Source organism: Carassius carassius, chromosome 33, assembly GCF_963082965.1.
Source record: "Carassius carassius chromosome 33, fCarCar2.1, whole genome shotgun sequence".
Classification (NCBI taxonomy): domain Eukaryota; kingdom Metazoa; phylum Chordata; class Actinopteri; order Cypriniformes; family Cyprinidae; genus Carassius; species Carassius carassius.
This window is the reverse complement of record NC_081787.1, coordinates 18,091,949-18,108,385: the sequence shown is the minus strand read 5'-3', so window position 1 is coordinate 18,108,385 and position 16,437 is coordinate 18,091,949. Positions and strand designations below refer to the sequence as shown.

The 16,437-nt window shown below is 36.0% G+C and overlaps 1 protein-coding gene across 1 annotated transcript in view; it reads right to left on the bottom strand.

Annotated features, from left to right (window-relative positions):
* Window positions 1–973: 973 nt before the first annotated feature.
* The window catches only part of LOC132113897 (PH and SEC7 domain-containing protein 2-like), a 40,369-nt gene continuing 24,905 nt past the window's right edge, over window positions 974–16,437 (bottom strand). Inside the window, exons 4-15 of the mRNA XM_059521945.1 lie at window positions 13,518–13,712; window positions 13,330–13,410; window positions 12,021–12,133; window positions 11,617–11,675; window positions 9,484–9,573; window positions 9,103–9,146; window positions 8,780–8,970; window positions 7,940–8,010; window positions 6,349–6,506; window positions 6,039–6,183; window positions 5,519–5,662; window positions 974–4,698 (exon numbers count right to left, since the gene is read on the bottom strand). Coding sequence (XP_059377928.1) covers window positions 4,492–4,698; window positions 5,519–5,662; window positions 6,039–6,183; window positions 6,349–6,506; window positions 7,940–8,010; window positions 8,780–8,970; window positions 9,103–9,146; window positions 9,484–9,573; window positions 11,617–11,675; window positions 12,021–12,133; window positions 13,330–13,410; window positions 13,518–13,712 — 1,498 coding nt within the window. The 3' untranslated portion in view covers window positions 974–4,491. The remainder of the gene's footprint in view (window positions 4,699–5,518; window positions 5,663–6,038; window positions 6,184–6,348; window positions 6,507–7,939; window positions 8,011–8,779; window positions 8,971–9,102; window positions 9,147–9,483; window positions 9,574–11,616; window positions 11,676–12,020; window positions 12,134–13,329; window positions 13,411–13,517; window positions 13,713–16,437) is intronic.

The window sequence follows — 16,437 nt, the reverse complement described above, 5'->3', positions numbered from 1 at the left end:
AGGCAATGTACTTGGGATAGAATAAGAAAACACTTGTATAATATGCAAATGCTTGGCTACAAAGGTAGTAAAGGTGTACATTTTTAATCAGGTCTGGCCTACACCTGAGGCTACATTTTCTAGAAATATCTGAAATTGAAATTATCAGGATAAATCATCACAAAACATACATTTCATGAACTGTAAAGCCTAAAAACATTTGGCAGAAAAAAAGCTACTCTACTAAGCTTCTAACTATTCTTTCGAACTATATTTAAAATAAAGATTTTGAGTAGATGAGCTAACCTGTTTGGTATGATGATGTTTAATGTTGCCAACAACCTCTATAGTACACCTCTAATACACCATTTTCAAGAGAAGTAGAAGCTTTAACAAATATAATGATGTATTTATATTGCCGAATAAAAATGAAAATATCTTGAACTTGCTTTAACCACAGATCTTATTTCAGGTATTTAACCAAAAACTCATTCAAAAAAATAAAGGTGCAAAAATACAGAATTGTTTCTAGGTTTTAGGACTCATTGACATTTTAAACTTGTCAAAATGAAAACAAAACCTTTTTGAGAACACAACACGTATTCCTTGTCTTAGCATGGGTGATTATTCAGTGCATGTGATTTCAAAAAAGACCTGCTTCCTCTAAAGTGACTTTGTTTTCAACCAATGTAACCAAACGGAAGTGAAATGGGTTGCCGTTTCATGTTGACTTGAAGATTTGATGCCTTAGATATGTTAATTGGTAATACCTGCTTGATAATAAGTGTGTGATTCTAGTGTGTAATAGAATTCCCCAAGAAAACCTATGATTTTGCATTAAAATAAAAACATTAAATATGAGAAGAAAGATGTACCAGTGATGTTCTGCAAGAAATTATTAATGCAATACTTTGCAAATGAGTGCCTACTAACTTTAAATGAGATGAAACACACAGACTCCTTCCACGCAGGGGGAGATGGTGAAATTATCATCACAATCTTTTATTACAACAGCATCTGAGTTCTACCCTAAACGGGAAAATCATGTTAGCACAACAGCCAAAGCGAAAAGAAGGCTATAGAGGTCCCTTTTAAGAAAGCCATTACTAAGAATGTATAAAATTGCAGCTCTAATGTCATTCCACATCCATAAAGCATGAAAGAGCCAAAAGCTCAATCTCTCACGTCCTCATGCTTTACAACAGGACTATAAAAATCTACTTGCACTTGCTCAAAGTTTGTACCGTTAAGTTTCAGAGTCCTATTTGGTGGCTCAAGAACAATTATCTTCTTCAAAAGTGACACGTTTCCAGGATTGAGACGTTTCGATACGCTACAGCGATTCAGATGAAGAAGCAGGGAGGTTCATGGTGTGTTGTTTGCAGTCCTGCTGCTCAATATTCAGTCCAGGTTGAATTTTCTGCAGGCACATAGAAACACATAGAGGCTTTGTGGTCCATTGAATAGAGAAAATGAGGGCGTCGCTTTCAGTTCCAATTTTTTTTTCCTCTTCGTCACTGTTTTGCATATTCAGACTCAACTTGCAGTCTTCCTTCCTCGCTTGTGCGCATACAATGTCCCATACCCTGTCCCGTGTTAAGACACTGTATTTTTCAACATCGGATATATCCCTGGATCCATTGAAGGGGACTGTCAGCTCCTCGGTTAAGAGAGTTAAAACAACAAACAAAAAACAACAACGGTGCAGGTAAAACTAATCAAGGGTCAAATGTAGGCATCTTTACAAGCGACTTCCCGCTATATTGTCTCCAAAAGGAGAATATAAATTTACAATTAATAAATATAACATAATAAATAATTACAAAGGGGTAGTTATATAACACTACAAACAGCCCACATGAATCTTTACATGCACCCCAACGTGCAGCAAAGCCCTTAAACTGGCCACTTCATGAGACCGATACTGTGAGCATCTCACAAGTACATCAAATCCTACATCTAAAGCAGACCTGTCAATAAGGAAGCCATTACCACACACAGCCTTGGGATTCAACACACGTTGTGAAGTCATAAAGAATGTCAAACACTGCAAAGTGATGTCATGATTTATTTAAAGGTGAAATGTGTCATTTCTGTGCGGAATTGCAATTTAGACTTTTCAAACAGATTTTCAGAACTCTCCCTGTCTGCCATTGGTCAGTCAAACTGACAGTCCCACCTTAACTGGATGCTATAGAGTGCTGCAGAGATGACATGTTTTATAGGCCAAAAACTGAAACAAAATTGAATTTTAGGGATAAAAAAAAATTTGATTGAAAGAGTTGTTTGAAGGTTAATAGCGGAGAAGTTGAAGACATGTGGCCATATTGTAATTCACTCATAGCCTATGTTTAGCGTTTTACTTTTGTTGATTATATTTAAGGCCCGGACATACCAAGCCAACTTCAAAGAACTAGCAGCAACGAAAGGACGTTGGACCAAAAAGCTGCGCTGTAACAAACCGCACAGACTACAGCCGATGGCAAACTAACACGGTCGTTCTGCGCATGCCTGAGAGGAACGAGCTGTTCATATCAGCAGCTATTAATAGTATTTATATTCGTCATTCAAAAGGAGAAACTGAAATAAAGATATACGAGATAAACGCAGATATACGAAATGTAAACAAAGCAGCGCTTGCTTACCATTTTGAATATCAGTAGCTTTAATCTTTTTAAGCGGCTCATGTTGAAAACATTCACGTATTAGAATGATTGGGAAAGATCATGTAATATTTAAACCGCCTTCTGTCTGTACCGCCTTCATTCACATGATTGTTTTCATCACTTTCAATTTGATTCTCGGGCACGGACTCGTTCGCTAAACTGAACATCCAATTAGAGCCGACGAGTGGAACACAGCAAATAAACTAGCCCGACGGTCGCTCGCTGTTGGCTCGGTGTGTCCAGGCTTTAGGTGTCAAAATTCATACAATTTTGTCCATTTCTGAAGATTATTATGTTGAATAAAGTATGTAAGAATCATAAACTTTTATCGGTCACAGAGCTTATTTTCTGCAATAATGTTTTTGTTGAGGGAAGCAAGGTTATGCAAACTTTCAGGTTGGCCTACAAAAATACTATCACTGCAGCGCTTTATTGGTTGATCTATTGACCAATACTCATTGTCATCTCCGCATATAAACTGACTTTAACACTAACAAATTCTGTCTTCAAGTCACCCCAAACCTGTATGACTTTCCATCTTTTGCATTACACAAAAGATGTTTTGAAAAATGTCTTAGGCAGTTTTCTTTTTTTTTCATACAATGAAAGAAAATGGGGAATGATGTTGTTTAGGCCCCAACATTCTTTAAAATATCTTCTATGTTACTCCGAAGAAAATCGTACAGATTTGGAAAGATATGAGGGTCAGATTTTGTCCCTTTAATGGAACCTAAATGAATCTCTTTGTGTGTCACAGTAAAGCCTGGCTCACACTACAGGATTTTTAGCCTGATTTAGCCCCGATTTCCCCCTCCCGAGAATCGGAGCAAACATCTTGTCGAGCACCTCAATCTGTCCTAATGTTCGGCGCGGATTATCTGGTAATATGAGGCATTTACCGATCGAATCTCGAACCTACCGATCTGCTCGCACACAAATCGGGGCAGCACCGATTATTATCAAACATGTTTGATATTTAGGATTTAAATCGGGATGATGATGGCTATATGATTACGTCAGTACTTTCACAGCCAATGCGCAAAACCGCAAAACAGCTGATGTAGGGCTTCGTTGGATAGTGGAGATAGAGGAAACTGTTACTTGACGAACACAATTGTCTGTAATGTGTCGAAGACACATCACAACTGTAAGGAGAAATAGAAGTGCTGCAGTGAAATGAGTGAAAACCAGGTGAGTGCAGAAAGCTAGCATGCTAAAAAAACAACAAAAAAACCCCTAAATAAATTCTGTGACTATCTGCTGCGTGAGATCACGTGAGGCGATCCCTCTGGCATGAGCTTAATGATATTTTGCAGTGTGTGATGTGCCACGATGTTCAAATCTTGTAGTGTGTGCATGTTTAATATTTGAGGGAAGATAATCTGCAAAGATTCTCCTTATGTGTGTGCTGCAACCAGATTTCAAAATCAGTAATGATTTTAAAACTCCTGTAGTGTCAGCCAGGCTTAAAATTCTAAATGACATCACAACATGGCTGCATGTCACAGTGCATCTTCCACAATGCATTTGTAATGCCACAGTTCACCTTTTCTTAACTTTATATGCAGTGTTGTCATTTCTTCCCACTTATACAGTCTTGGTCTCCTCATTTTTTCATTTTTGGCACATAATAATGTTTATAGCATTATTAACAATGTTTATTGTTGTAGTAATAATACTAATAATATACATAATGGTCATAATAAATTTACTGTACTTTGAAATAATAAGGACATTATAATGCTACGTTTGTATTTCTCTCGACACTGTCTCACATATTCAAACCCACTGCAGTCAGGCTCAAACGTGAGTGTGTCACATGAGTTCAGAGGTCAAAGAAGGCTCTTCAGCTATTGTGATCTGGGGTGTGTTTATGACCGGCCCGTCCGTTGACCCCCTGACCTTGGCTGATTGACGGGCTGGACTGAGTTTTGCGCAGGTAACCATCTTTCCCCTCCCCAGTGAACAGGCTGGCTTCAATCTTATCCAAGTCATCACTTCCTGTGCGAAACTTGGCCTGCAGGAGACTGATGTACGTCTCATAGCGACATTTCTGCAGATGTAGAAATAAAGATTTTAATAAGATTTAAATGACTTTAAATGTAAAAATTAATGGTGTTGGTTAGCAAAATATTACATACACAGAGTAGTTCCCTGTTGTAGACAAAAATGTTAGATACTGTATATGTGATTTAAATCAGTGGTTCTCAAATTATTTTGTTTTCAGGACCCAGATTAGGGGTCTTTCAGACCCAATCATTTTTTTTATTGTGCAAAAATAAACAAAAAAAATTTAAACAATGTAATATTCATAGATTTATTAATAAAAATTATTAGTATTATTTAATCTGTTTGTTAATTTTCTAAATTCCGATAATTCATGCATAAAACATACAGTACAGAATATTCTCATTTTAACTTGTTTATTGTAGTAAGGGTAATATAAACCTTGACAATCAGAAAATATGCATTAAAAGTCCTCCTTTCTAAGAGTTTGTAGCCTATTTATTTGCTATTGTAATCATGCAAGATTATATGCTTAGCTGCATTTTACAGTTTGTAATTTGCATTATTTTCCCTGTTGACCAAGACTTGTGACCTCATTTCTGGTCAAGACCCACCAATTGGGAACCACTGATATAGATTTTTTAACAGATTCTATTTTGTGACCAATGTGTATTTAATCAGTTATTGCCATCATTTGATAACAAAAAAGAAGGTATAAAAGTGTATTTTCTAACAAGTTCGACTGAAACCTATATGTTCTTCTCCTTCAGGCCTGTACAACAGCTAAAGCATTATTGTAACATCTAAAAGGACAAACAAAAGCTTTCAGATGAGCTCTGAGACAGATGACTTTATATTGGTCTGACCTCATAGGTTAAATAGTGCTCTTTGATTCGATACTCTTCTGAATCTTTGCTCTTGGGGGTCAGATCTGGTGGGCTCCTCTTGTGTTCCTCCAACTCCAGAGAAATCTGCTTTAGTTTGTTCTCATGGGACTTCAGTTGCTCCTCCTGTATAAATTAGAACTATCATTATGTATATACTGTACATTGTCTACTATTTTTTTTACTATTTATAAAATAGAGGTTTTGAATAACAAGAGGATGAATCATCACCCCAGAATATATATGGCGATATATCTGTCGACCAATATATATATATATATATATATATAGCAGTGTACAGTACATTTGCCAAACTGGAAAAGGAACCCCACTGCATCATGGGATAAAGTATTCCTGTAGAGTGTGGTGCAATATTTTAACAGCAATGTTCAATAAATAGTTTGGCTCATCATTAGTTCAATATCATCATCAAATCTCTAAATTCTTCCACTACGTGATGAAGTTCATTAGTCTGTAGTCAGTTTACAGCTGTATTGTGCACCTGGTTGAGTCTAGTGGTGGATGAAGGCAGTAGCGGTCTGCAGAATTTCTTCATGGAGCCGATGGCAGCGGGAAAAGCAGGAGCCGAGAAAAGAGCAGCGACCAGATTAATCCTGAAAATCCATGACATCATCTCCTCTTCACTCCTACACACACACATTTAAAGGGAAAGTCAAACTACAAGTAAGCAAAGAATGAAAGCAATCTGACCCTTAGTACTCTGTGACATACTGGACTGTTAACTAACCAACTGTAGTAAAAGCAACAAAAAAAGAAGATTCTCGGAGCAGTTTAAGAGGGATGATGCTTACGGGGCCTGCAGGAGGAATACTCTCCAGTCCGAGGTCTTGAGTTTGAGGACGTTCTGTCTTTTGCTGTAGTCACAGGCCCTAATAGCAAGAGCGTGGTGAACCCGTACTGCATTCTTCAGGTCCACCTCTGACAGATCTTTATCAGGCTTGTACTCATCCTGACCATACGATGGAGACAGAGAGAAGAATGAGCCAAAGCAACAATGAAAATAAATGATAGAGAGACAATGGCTGCGTTCCAAAACCCTACTGAGCTGCCAAATTAGGTGGCATTTTAAGGCATCACAAAGGCAGTTCCCAAAGTAAGCAGAATAACTTGATTAGATAATTATGCTGTCTTAGAAGAAATTTGCGTTTGACCAAATTGTAAAACAGTACAGAATGTATATTTCACACAATTAATAATATACATTTATTTCATTCAGTATTGAAAAGCAGTAGTAAACAAGCTTGTTTACCCATTATTTGTGTGTGCTGTCTATTGTGCATGCTTATTAGAGTATCACAGTGTTAACTTGGCAGCATGCGGATATCAAACTCCTCTAAAATCAATAGACCCTTCGCCCGGAGTTTGACTGACAGGCCATCTGACCAATCATAATGCCAAATCTGCCATTTTGTCCGACAAACAAACCAGACAAGAGAGTTTAATAGATTAAGATTGACGGACTTGAACTTGAAAAATGGTGTGTATTAACATTTCTGCGGTGGAAAAAAAGAAGAAAAAAACCCTTCTGATGTTCATTCATATTATTTTGTGCTATAACTATTAAAGAGGATGAGATGATCAGTTCACGTGCTGCTTGAAATGAGGCCCAACTTCGATCAGTCACAACACATTAAAGAGCCACAAAACACATTTATTGTTTGAATTTCTTAAAAAAGAAAGAAAAAAAGCAGAGACGTTGTTTCATACCAAAAGTAACCGGCTCTGTCTTGTCTGATGCCATTGTCAGTGTCCTCGTTGCTCTGCTATGTATATTTCACTGCGTGAGAACATGTGTGGCGTGTGGCAAAAAAACTAGCATAGTACTAGTAAAAACTAGTAATCAGTATATAAATAGTACTAAAGTAACTCAACATTTAGCATGTCGCCTTAGAAGAAAGCTGCCTATGAAGATAGCGGTTAGCAATTCAGCTTATGCTTTGGAAAAGAGTCTATGACTACTGTATGTCCTTGAGTACTAGAGTAGACACTGTTAACATATTGTATGCCATTATGTATATTGCCTTATATATTTTAACCATGACTTTACTAGGTTACATAATTATTTCAGTGAGAAACGTCCAGTTATTATCTTGGAAATGAATCTTTTATTTGGTATTTTTAAAACAAATAAAAAAAATATGTCTTAACTTATTAAATAATGAGTCTAAAAAGTGATTATAAAGTTGTAAACTGTATAAGGAAACTGTAAAAATCATGTGCACTGCATTGTGAAAAACAGCAATCAGTGTAGTGGGATCTTGTTGGACATTCTGGCAAATGTAGTTGGTGGTCTGACTATTCCTTGCACTTATTATAGTACACAAACCGCAAAATATAGCACGACTGTGTGTGGTGTGTGTGTAGGAAGTGGATTTAAATTACTTTCTGCAGGTAAAGAATCATCCCCTTCAGCACGGCATAAAACTTCTTCCAGCCTCTGCGTCCTCTCGGGGCTGCAGAGAGACAGAATAAAAGAGAAAAAGTGTGTAAGAGAGAGACAGAATAGAGGCAACACTTCACTAATGAGCTCAGCTGTTGTTTGCTGCAGCACAAGTTGAGGAAAGAAAATCTCTACAACCAACTTCACTGCCCACAAATGAACTCCACCAGACTGGAAGATACAACCTAATTGTCTTAATTAAAGCAGCTGAATTATTAAACAGAAGAAATCTTGGCGGGTCCTAAATAATGCTGATTTATTGCATTCCTTCACATCAGCTCTGCTCCAAAGCTTCAACTCCAAAGCTGCTTTGCTGTTTGCTGCCTATGGAGGCAGCTACCTTGAAAGACAACATTCTAACAATCATGGAACCTTGTAAGTGACCTATTTGGAGCATTCTATATCAGATGTGCAGCCACACACAACACAAACAATGCTCTGCATAGGAGATCTGACTTGTTTGTAATAGATTTTAACATTAGCATGTCGATATTGGTGTGATACTTATCAGCAAAAAAAATACACAGCACTCATAATATACAATCCTTAAATATGATGTAAAATACTCATAAAATATAAAAAAAGACAACATGTAAAAATGTAAATATAGCTTACACTGTAACATGACATGATTTACCTTTGTGTTTATTTATTTATTTGTCTGTTATATTTTGACACGGACAAAAGAGAATGGACAGGAAATGATTTGGAAACTAAAGGGAACAGCACTGAGAAATTCATACCAAAAGTATGACTTTGCAGAACAAACAAATGACACGTACTGCGTTTGCCGTCCATGTCTGCGTGGCTTTTGCGTGTCAGAATGCCGTGTTTGTACGTCACGGCATTAAGCAAAAGTGGAATGGCGATAAAAGGGTTACTGCTGTCCGTTACCCTGACAACCCTCTTCCCTCCCGCCTCACACTGCTCGTCCACCAGCTCCGACAGACTCTTCCTCAACTCATCTTCCTCACTGCAGAAACAGAGCGGATTAACCAGCATTAATGCATGTGTACAGGTATTGTGCACGTTATACGCAGATTAGCCCCAGAAGTCATAATAATGCAAGCACAGTTGACTCCTGGGGATGATATTGGATACTCACATCGCCCACTCCAGCTTCTCATTCTTTATCGAGTTATAGAGCACCTAAACCAGAACAGAGACATATGAGACTGTTAATCCTGTATATCTGAAACACCACAACCACACCAATACAGTCAGATGGGCTTATGGGAGCAAGCACATGAAACGATATGCTTATGAATCTAATTTAAACACGAATGCATTCATAAATTAAATTACAACATGAGCATTATGCGGTTACTGTGTTTAGGGTATGTTTTCATAAAATCAGTCAGACTTGGTGAAAAATCACACTCTATCAGTAGACATGCATGTGTTTTTCTGAAGGAATGCTTCTTTTTCATACCACTGGTTATAATAATAATAATATAATATGGAAAAAATGTTTCCAAATAATTACCTTGAGAGATTCTTTGGGAAAATCTTTGCCGTCGTTGAGGCCATCCAGATTGCTAATGAACTGCTGGCAAGACATCTTCTTCCCAATATTCTGCAATACACAATAATAATGACATATATGCCAATTACTATCATAATATTATTGGTGAAAACAATTGACGCTCTACTAAGCTATCCTTGAAAATGTTGTCATCTAAGAAAACATTTGCAAATTTATTGAATATTATTCTTCTAACGGGAAGGAATGCATTGAGACATTTTTCTTTAGAATTGTTAATATATTCAGTGACATGATTAAAAACTGTGACTGTGAATCACAATTGAGGAAAAGGCTTGAGGACTGTTTGATCCACAGAATCCACTTCTCAACATTTATTTGGAAAAACTGAAAAAATGCTGCTTATATATCATATTTGTTTCCTGTGTGTCTCTATTATTATTGCCCTGACAACATCGTTTTACCATATTTAGTACAATTAACGTTAAAAAAACACACTCCAAACACACAGATCCTTACATTTACTTACATTAGAAAAGAGCAAAAGCATGTCTGAAAAATGCCAGACAATAACAATTGCCAAAATAAGATTTGTCAGAAATATTTGGCACTTAGCGAAGAGCCAACTGATTGAAAAAAAAAACAAAAAAACATCCCATAGTATTTTGAAGTAACATTAGCCATTAACTGTCATCAAAACATAACATTTTTATATTTTCAATGTATGTCATGCTTTGACATGCAAGTCACCACCGCAATAATAAATAGTTGAATGCACTTGCCAGGATGTTGGTATACACTGTGTGTGTGTGTATCCCTATTAGAAAAAAAAAAATATGGAAATAAATACTTCCAGAACCAAAGCTGCTGAAAAAGTAACTGAGCATTAATGCACTCTATGCTAGTTTCTTAATATGACTTCTGACCTACAGTGAAAGTCAATGAAAAGTCATTTCAAAAGTCAAATGATAAAAAGCCTTTTATCATTTGCCAGAAAAAATTCTGATTACTTAGAAAAGTGATAAGAAACCTTTCCACAACAAACTGAACTATTTGAGCCATCACTCATGTCTCTAGCACAAATCATGCTTTTCACATCCATAAGCGATATTAATAATGATCCTTGCCTTATGAAAGGAACATTTATTATGGTTTACAGCAATAACAAAAATGGTAGTTTAGTACTTAGTATAGTATTTTGACAGAATATATGGTCACATCATGGCGATCTTTTGTAAATATACATCACCATATTGAATTATAAAACAAAAGCAAATGCAACAATACAGAAATCAAATCATAGAAATAAAAAAAGCTATATTCAGAACCACAACAGTTATTTCTTAACTCTATGCAGTTGACAAAGCTGTCAGCAGATGGCAGTATCAAACCAGACCAACCACCCTAAAAACATTACAATACCCATCAATATCTCAGTCTGTTTGAATCCTCCTACCACAGAGATCTACTTTAGATGAGTAATATTCCACAAATGATGGATGACAACATGCTGAAAACACATTAAAAGAGAAGAAAAACACAAAGAAGAGAGGAGGAGAGAGAAGCACTTACCACCTGCCGCAAAATGAGTAAGTGGAAATGGAGAGAGAGAGAGGCATGTTTAGGTCAAAGTCACAGAGAACTGTAATATTACTTAGAAAAACACAAAAACAAGAGGTTTGTTAAGGAAAATGACATTATGAAGTGCATATGGGGAGCAAAAGAGCTTTTCAGTTTAGTTGCTGATAACTGTTTATTAACATCATCTTCAAAACTTCTTACAATACTTTCTTGAAAATGTGTTTATAAATGGGCAATCGTGGCCTTCTGCAGTCAAATATTTCTGTATAATGACCACTAGACATTTAATATGTTACATAGTGTCCAGCCAGCCATATATTATTGAAAAAAAAATCAATACTTAACATCATGGTCCTGATCACCTTTTTGGTGTGAATACAAAATCTAGAAATATAAGACAGGACTGAAGGTGGTTTGTTTCCAGATCACTCTAATATTTGTTTCTGCAATTAGATTGAAGAGTAATTGCTAGTAGATCCAGTTACTGCAGTAACTAAACTTGTTAGTGTCAGACATGTTTGGATTCAACAACATAGAGAAGAGCCAAATACATACGTGTCCATGCAGGTCTGTGTTAAGAAGCATAAGTGCGCAGGTAAGTGTGTGAACACCATCTATTAAAAAAAAAAAAGAGGGAAAAAGAGTTAATAAGAAATCATATACTCATATTTGACTACAACACTGTTTCAAAACCAAACAGGCTGCATAGTAGCTACACACCATTTGCTAGCTAGCCTAGCAACATGCTAACATTAAACAAATGTTCTAAATAAGTCATTTATGAGGTTCCATTTCAGTGAAGATGCAGTCTTACAATTCAGATGTCTATGCATGCAGTAGACAGCTTACTAGAGTTAAAGTAGAAAAAATAACTTAAATGTTCATTGAAATATATTATGAACTGCCATCATAAAATTTGAACTACATAGCAGAAGCTAAATCTAGAGAAATGCACTTGCCCTCTGAGGTGAGAGCTTCTGGGTTACAGTGGCAGAAGCGTTTGGAGAAGTGCACCAGCACACGTTCTCTCTCCTGCGTCTCTCCCATCAGAGGAAATGCCTTCAGGAAGTTCCTGCAAGCAGAGTACATGAAGACAATCATGGTGATTCTCTAAGGAGTAAATGTGCTAGAACTGTCAAATACAAATATATACACCATAGACAGAACATATATTCTTTACTGGATTTATTTGCCTATGCTAATGCCCTCTAAAGTGCCAATTGTAATATAATGTACTTGTATTGTGTTATTAAGTGCAGTCTGACATTCAAGAAAGCAACAATAGATGAATTTGAGCTTGCATAGCTCAATTTAAGCTCATTTTAGGACAGTATTAAGGAAAAAAATCGAATTGGTATTTTTCTGATATAAATTGTGAATAATCTAAAATTCAATTGATTTTAAAGCTCAAGTTTTTTCTGTGATTGTGTGTAGGACTGCACAATAATATATCAATTTGACAATAAAACTATAACATTAATAACAATAATCATTATTAATGCAATTTATTTGGTGGAAAACAGCAGAGAGCCCTTAAAGCCTCTCTTTTGTTGACAACAGTTAGTTTATAAGCTCTTTTCATTACAAGTTTAGGAAAATGGTTGGTGCATGTTACGTTCCCAAATGCATGTCTATGTACTCGCACCGAGTGTGTTTCGTGTCAGTAAGTTGAGTCTAGACTGAATCAGAGCTTCCACTCACTGTCTAGGATAATTATCGTTCTAGCCAGAGAACTACTGTTAGTCCCGGACTGAAATATTTTTAACCACATTGTGCAACTGCGCTTAGTTCCTTCTCTTCTTGCAATGCAGGTATTTAAGTAATGACATGCTTAACTTCTTCCAGTTTCAGGGGTATTTGTGGAACTGAGACATAAATATGTGACATACGTGAGTATTAATCTAAAATAAGCTTCTTCCTCTTGTTGCAGCTTAACCAAGCTTAATAATACAAAGAAACAATGAAGCAGTTACATATTGCAAGTGCTTGTAAAACCTTTCTGTTCAACAACACTTGGAATTGTGAAACTGTCCTAATCAAGTTCAGCATGAAAAAATAATGTTTATATAAAAATTCTTACCCGTCCATACTGAAATCTTATTGGACCAAATTCCTGATCAACGTAGCTGTATATTACACATCGAATATGTTCAGTCTGGCTGTGATTTTGTTGACACATTTGCTATTTTGCTTTCAGTTAGGATCAGTTTTTTCACTGTTCAAGTCACTAACAATCTTGGTTGTATTTTATGGTTGAACTGTTCTCACCTCAGCGCTCTGTCTAATGACAACCCCGTGAAATCAAAGAAGCTCAGGTACTCCGATGCCACCAACTGGCTGAATTCATTACTGCAGGAGAAAGAGACACGGAAGAGAGGGATTGTGGGTATAAATGAAAAGAGTTTTATTCCACTTCCTTTCCCATATAATACCCTCATTCACACACAAACGCTCACTTCTTGCCCAGGTGTCGTGCCACATCACAGCGCTTGAAGCCCTCCAGATAAAAGAGTCGCTTAGCCAATCGTTTGGCAGCATCTGAGTCGACGCGGCAGCCGTTGGCGAGAGTATCCGTGCTTCCTCTCTCCAGTGGGTCCATGCTGCCCAACTCAGAATCCGAGTCACACAGCACATCTGTGAGGCTGGCATCACTGCAGAAACAAAAAAACAAAAAACACAAAAACATCAATGTCCAGATGGAAAATATAGCCAGAACCAAGATGGTAGATGAAAGATGGTTTTGGATCAGTGTTTCTCAACTTTTTTTGGCTCAAAGATCCAAAATAATATTCGAGGCCAATACCATTTGGATTTCAAATCCAACTAAATATGGCTTTAAAATTATAAGCAAATGTAAAGTAATAAAAGGAACACATTAAAACAAAAGAAACACATCACAAGCAATAAACAAAAGGAGATTTTCAAAGTCTCTCAAAGTTTTTCAGATGAGGACAGTGAAAGATTTTTCTCAGAAGGGTGCTGTTTGATTATTACTAATAGACAGTACATTCGCACTAATGCACAGATCTATTTTAACACCAGATATTTTGTCCGGTCCTTAAACTGCGTTTACATTCATTTCACATCATAAAAGCATTAAAAGATCCTGAAGTTTTCAAAATAGATTCAGAATCATGATGCATCAGAGAATCAATAGTTATTAATGGGGGGAAAAATCACTTTGAAGCTTGATTATATGTTTTTTAGCATCTTAATTTAAATTGTTTTATTTACAACAACAACAATAATCCTAAAATATATATTTAATTAAAACAAAAGCCCTCCTTGCTGAGCCCCCTAGATGAGAAACACTGTTTTAGATGGTTTATATCTAGCTGTTTATGGTCATTATAGATGATTTAAATACTAGCTGTTGAGACCAATGTCAACATGCCAGACCATCTTGGTTTAACTGTCTAGAGATGGTAAACCAATGGTGAACCAACTCAACTCAATCAGGTTGGATCTGCTTTTTCCATCAATCCATTTGTTACACTAGTTTTATGATATTAGCTTATCCTAAAAAACTATCATACATGTTTACACTTATGTTCAAATTTAGGCTATTGATAAAAGCATCCAATCTAAGTCCATTAAAATGCTCCTGCAATTCATGCCACTGAATTAGCATTTAGCTCATGGGTGGCAAAGAGCATCTTGAGAGAAACACAATCTTTTTTTCCCGCCAAGAAACAGCACATCTAATTCAACTAATTAAAATTTTGATGTGTACAATTACTGCGATGGAGGCAAGTGGCTCATTAGGATGTTCTTTAAATGACGCTGTAATTTGGGATGAGGAGTTTTCGTTTCGGCTGCTGAGCTCCAGAGAGGACAGAACCTGCGTGACTCAAGCAGGCCATTACTGAAGTGAGAGACTCCAAAGCTTTTCATATGATTTATTTATGATCTTCTGTCTGGTGCATAAATGAATGTGCCTTGGTTTGTTTTATTGTAATCATAAATATTTTAGGAATGTACAATATTACATATTTTCATTGGGTTGCCTTAATATCTACTATAATTTAGGCTTTTGGGTGCTTTTCTTATAGGATATTTATATAAGATGTGTAATTTTTACTATGCAAATGCTGCTTGTTTAAAGCACAGACATTTTTTTTGAACAACTAGTTGACTGTTGTGACTAAATATGCACTACAATTTTAAAGACTGTAGTAAGTATAAATATTTTTTAATTAATACTTTTATTCAGCAAGGATACATTAATGATCAAAATTGGCAGTATAGACATTTACAATTAAAAAAAAAGACTTATACTTCAAATTTTGTCACCTTCTATTCATCAAGGAATCTCTAAAAATGTTTCCACAAAATATTAAGCATAACAACTGCTTTCAGCATTGATAATAATAAGAAATATTTCTTGAGCAGCAAACCAGCATTTTATAATGATTTCCGAAGGATTATGTGACACAGAAGACTGGAGGAATGATGCTGAAAATTCAGCTTTGCATAACGGGAATAATAATTTATATTTCAAAATATATTAACATGAGAATAATTCATTTAAAATGTAATAATATTTCACAATATTACAAATAAATGCAACCTTGGCCAAATGAATTGCAGAGGACAAATTAAAACAATGCTGTCATCACTCTGTAAGCAGACATGAAGAGAAACACACTGCAAATACAGATGGCAACAGTTTACAGGTCAACAGTTTAGTCTTGATGCGTGTCCGCAGCCTTCTGAATAAATTATGGCAATCATTTTCATTGTGGATGAGTCAATTCAAATTTGTTTTGCATAATTTGATTAGCACAACTGCATTAGCTCCAAACTCAATAAGGAACGGTAATGTGTTGGTTGCCATGGCGCCAGTATACCCTGGTGTTCCGGGAAAGAGAAAGAGGGTGTAATTTGTGTCCCTCCCAAGCAGATTTTGATTTGATTTGATTTATTTGACAATATATTTAAAACAAGTACAATCAAGCCCAAAAGACCAATTCATACACATCTTTAAAAAGAAACTGTCGAGGATAAAATACACAAAAAGCCATAGGCTTATTTCCATTGTGGTCTTTAGAATTCAAAAATGGACGAGCAGTTCATAATGGGAATGAGATCAACACAACACACATCATCATACCTCAAACATCGTTAAAAAGACAATTTTTAATTTCTCTTCTAAAAAGACCTTCTTCATGAATTTGTATTAAGCAATCAGGCAATTCATTCCAAGCAACAGCGCTAGAATACAAAAACGAATTCTTCCCATTTAAACTCTTATACCGACACAAGTATATATTGTTTATCCTTGACCTTGTAGAAAAACTATGAGTATCTCTTATGAAAACATAATAGTCACACAAATACTTTGGAACATTTCTCTGTAATATTTTATACACCATC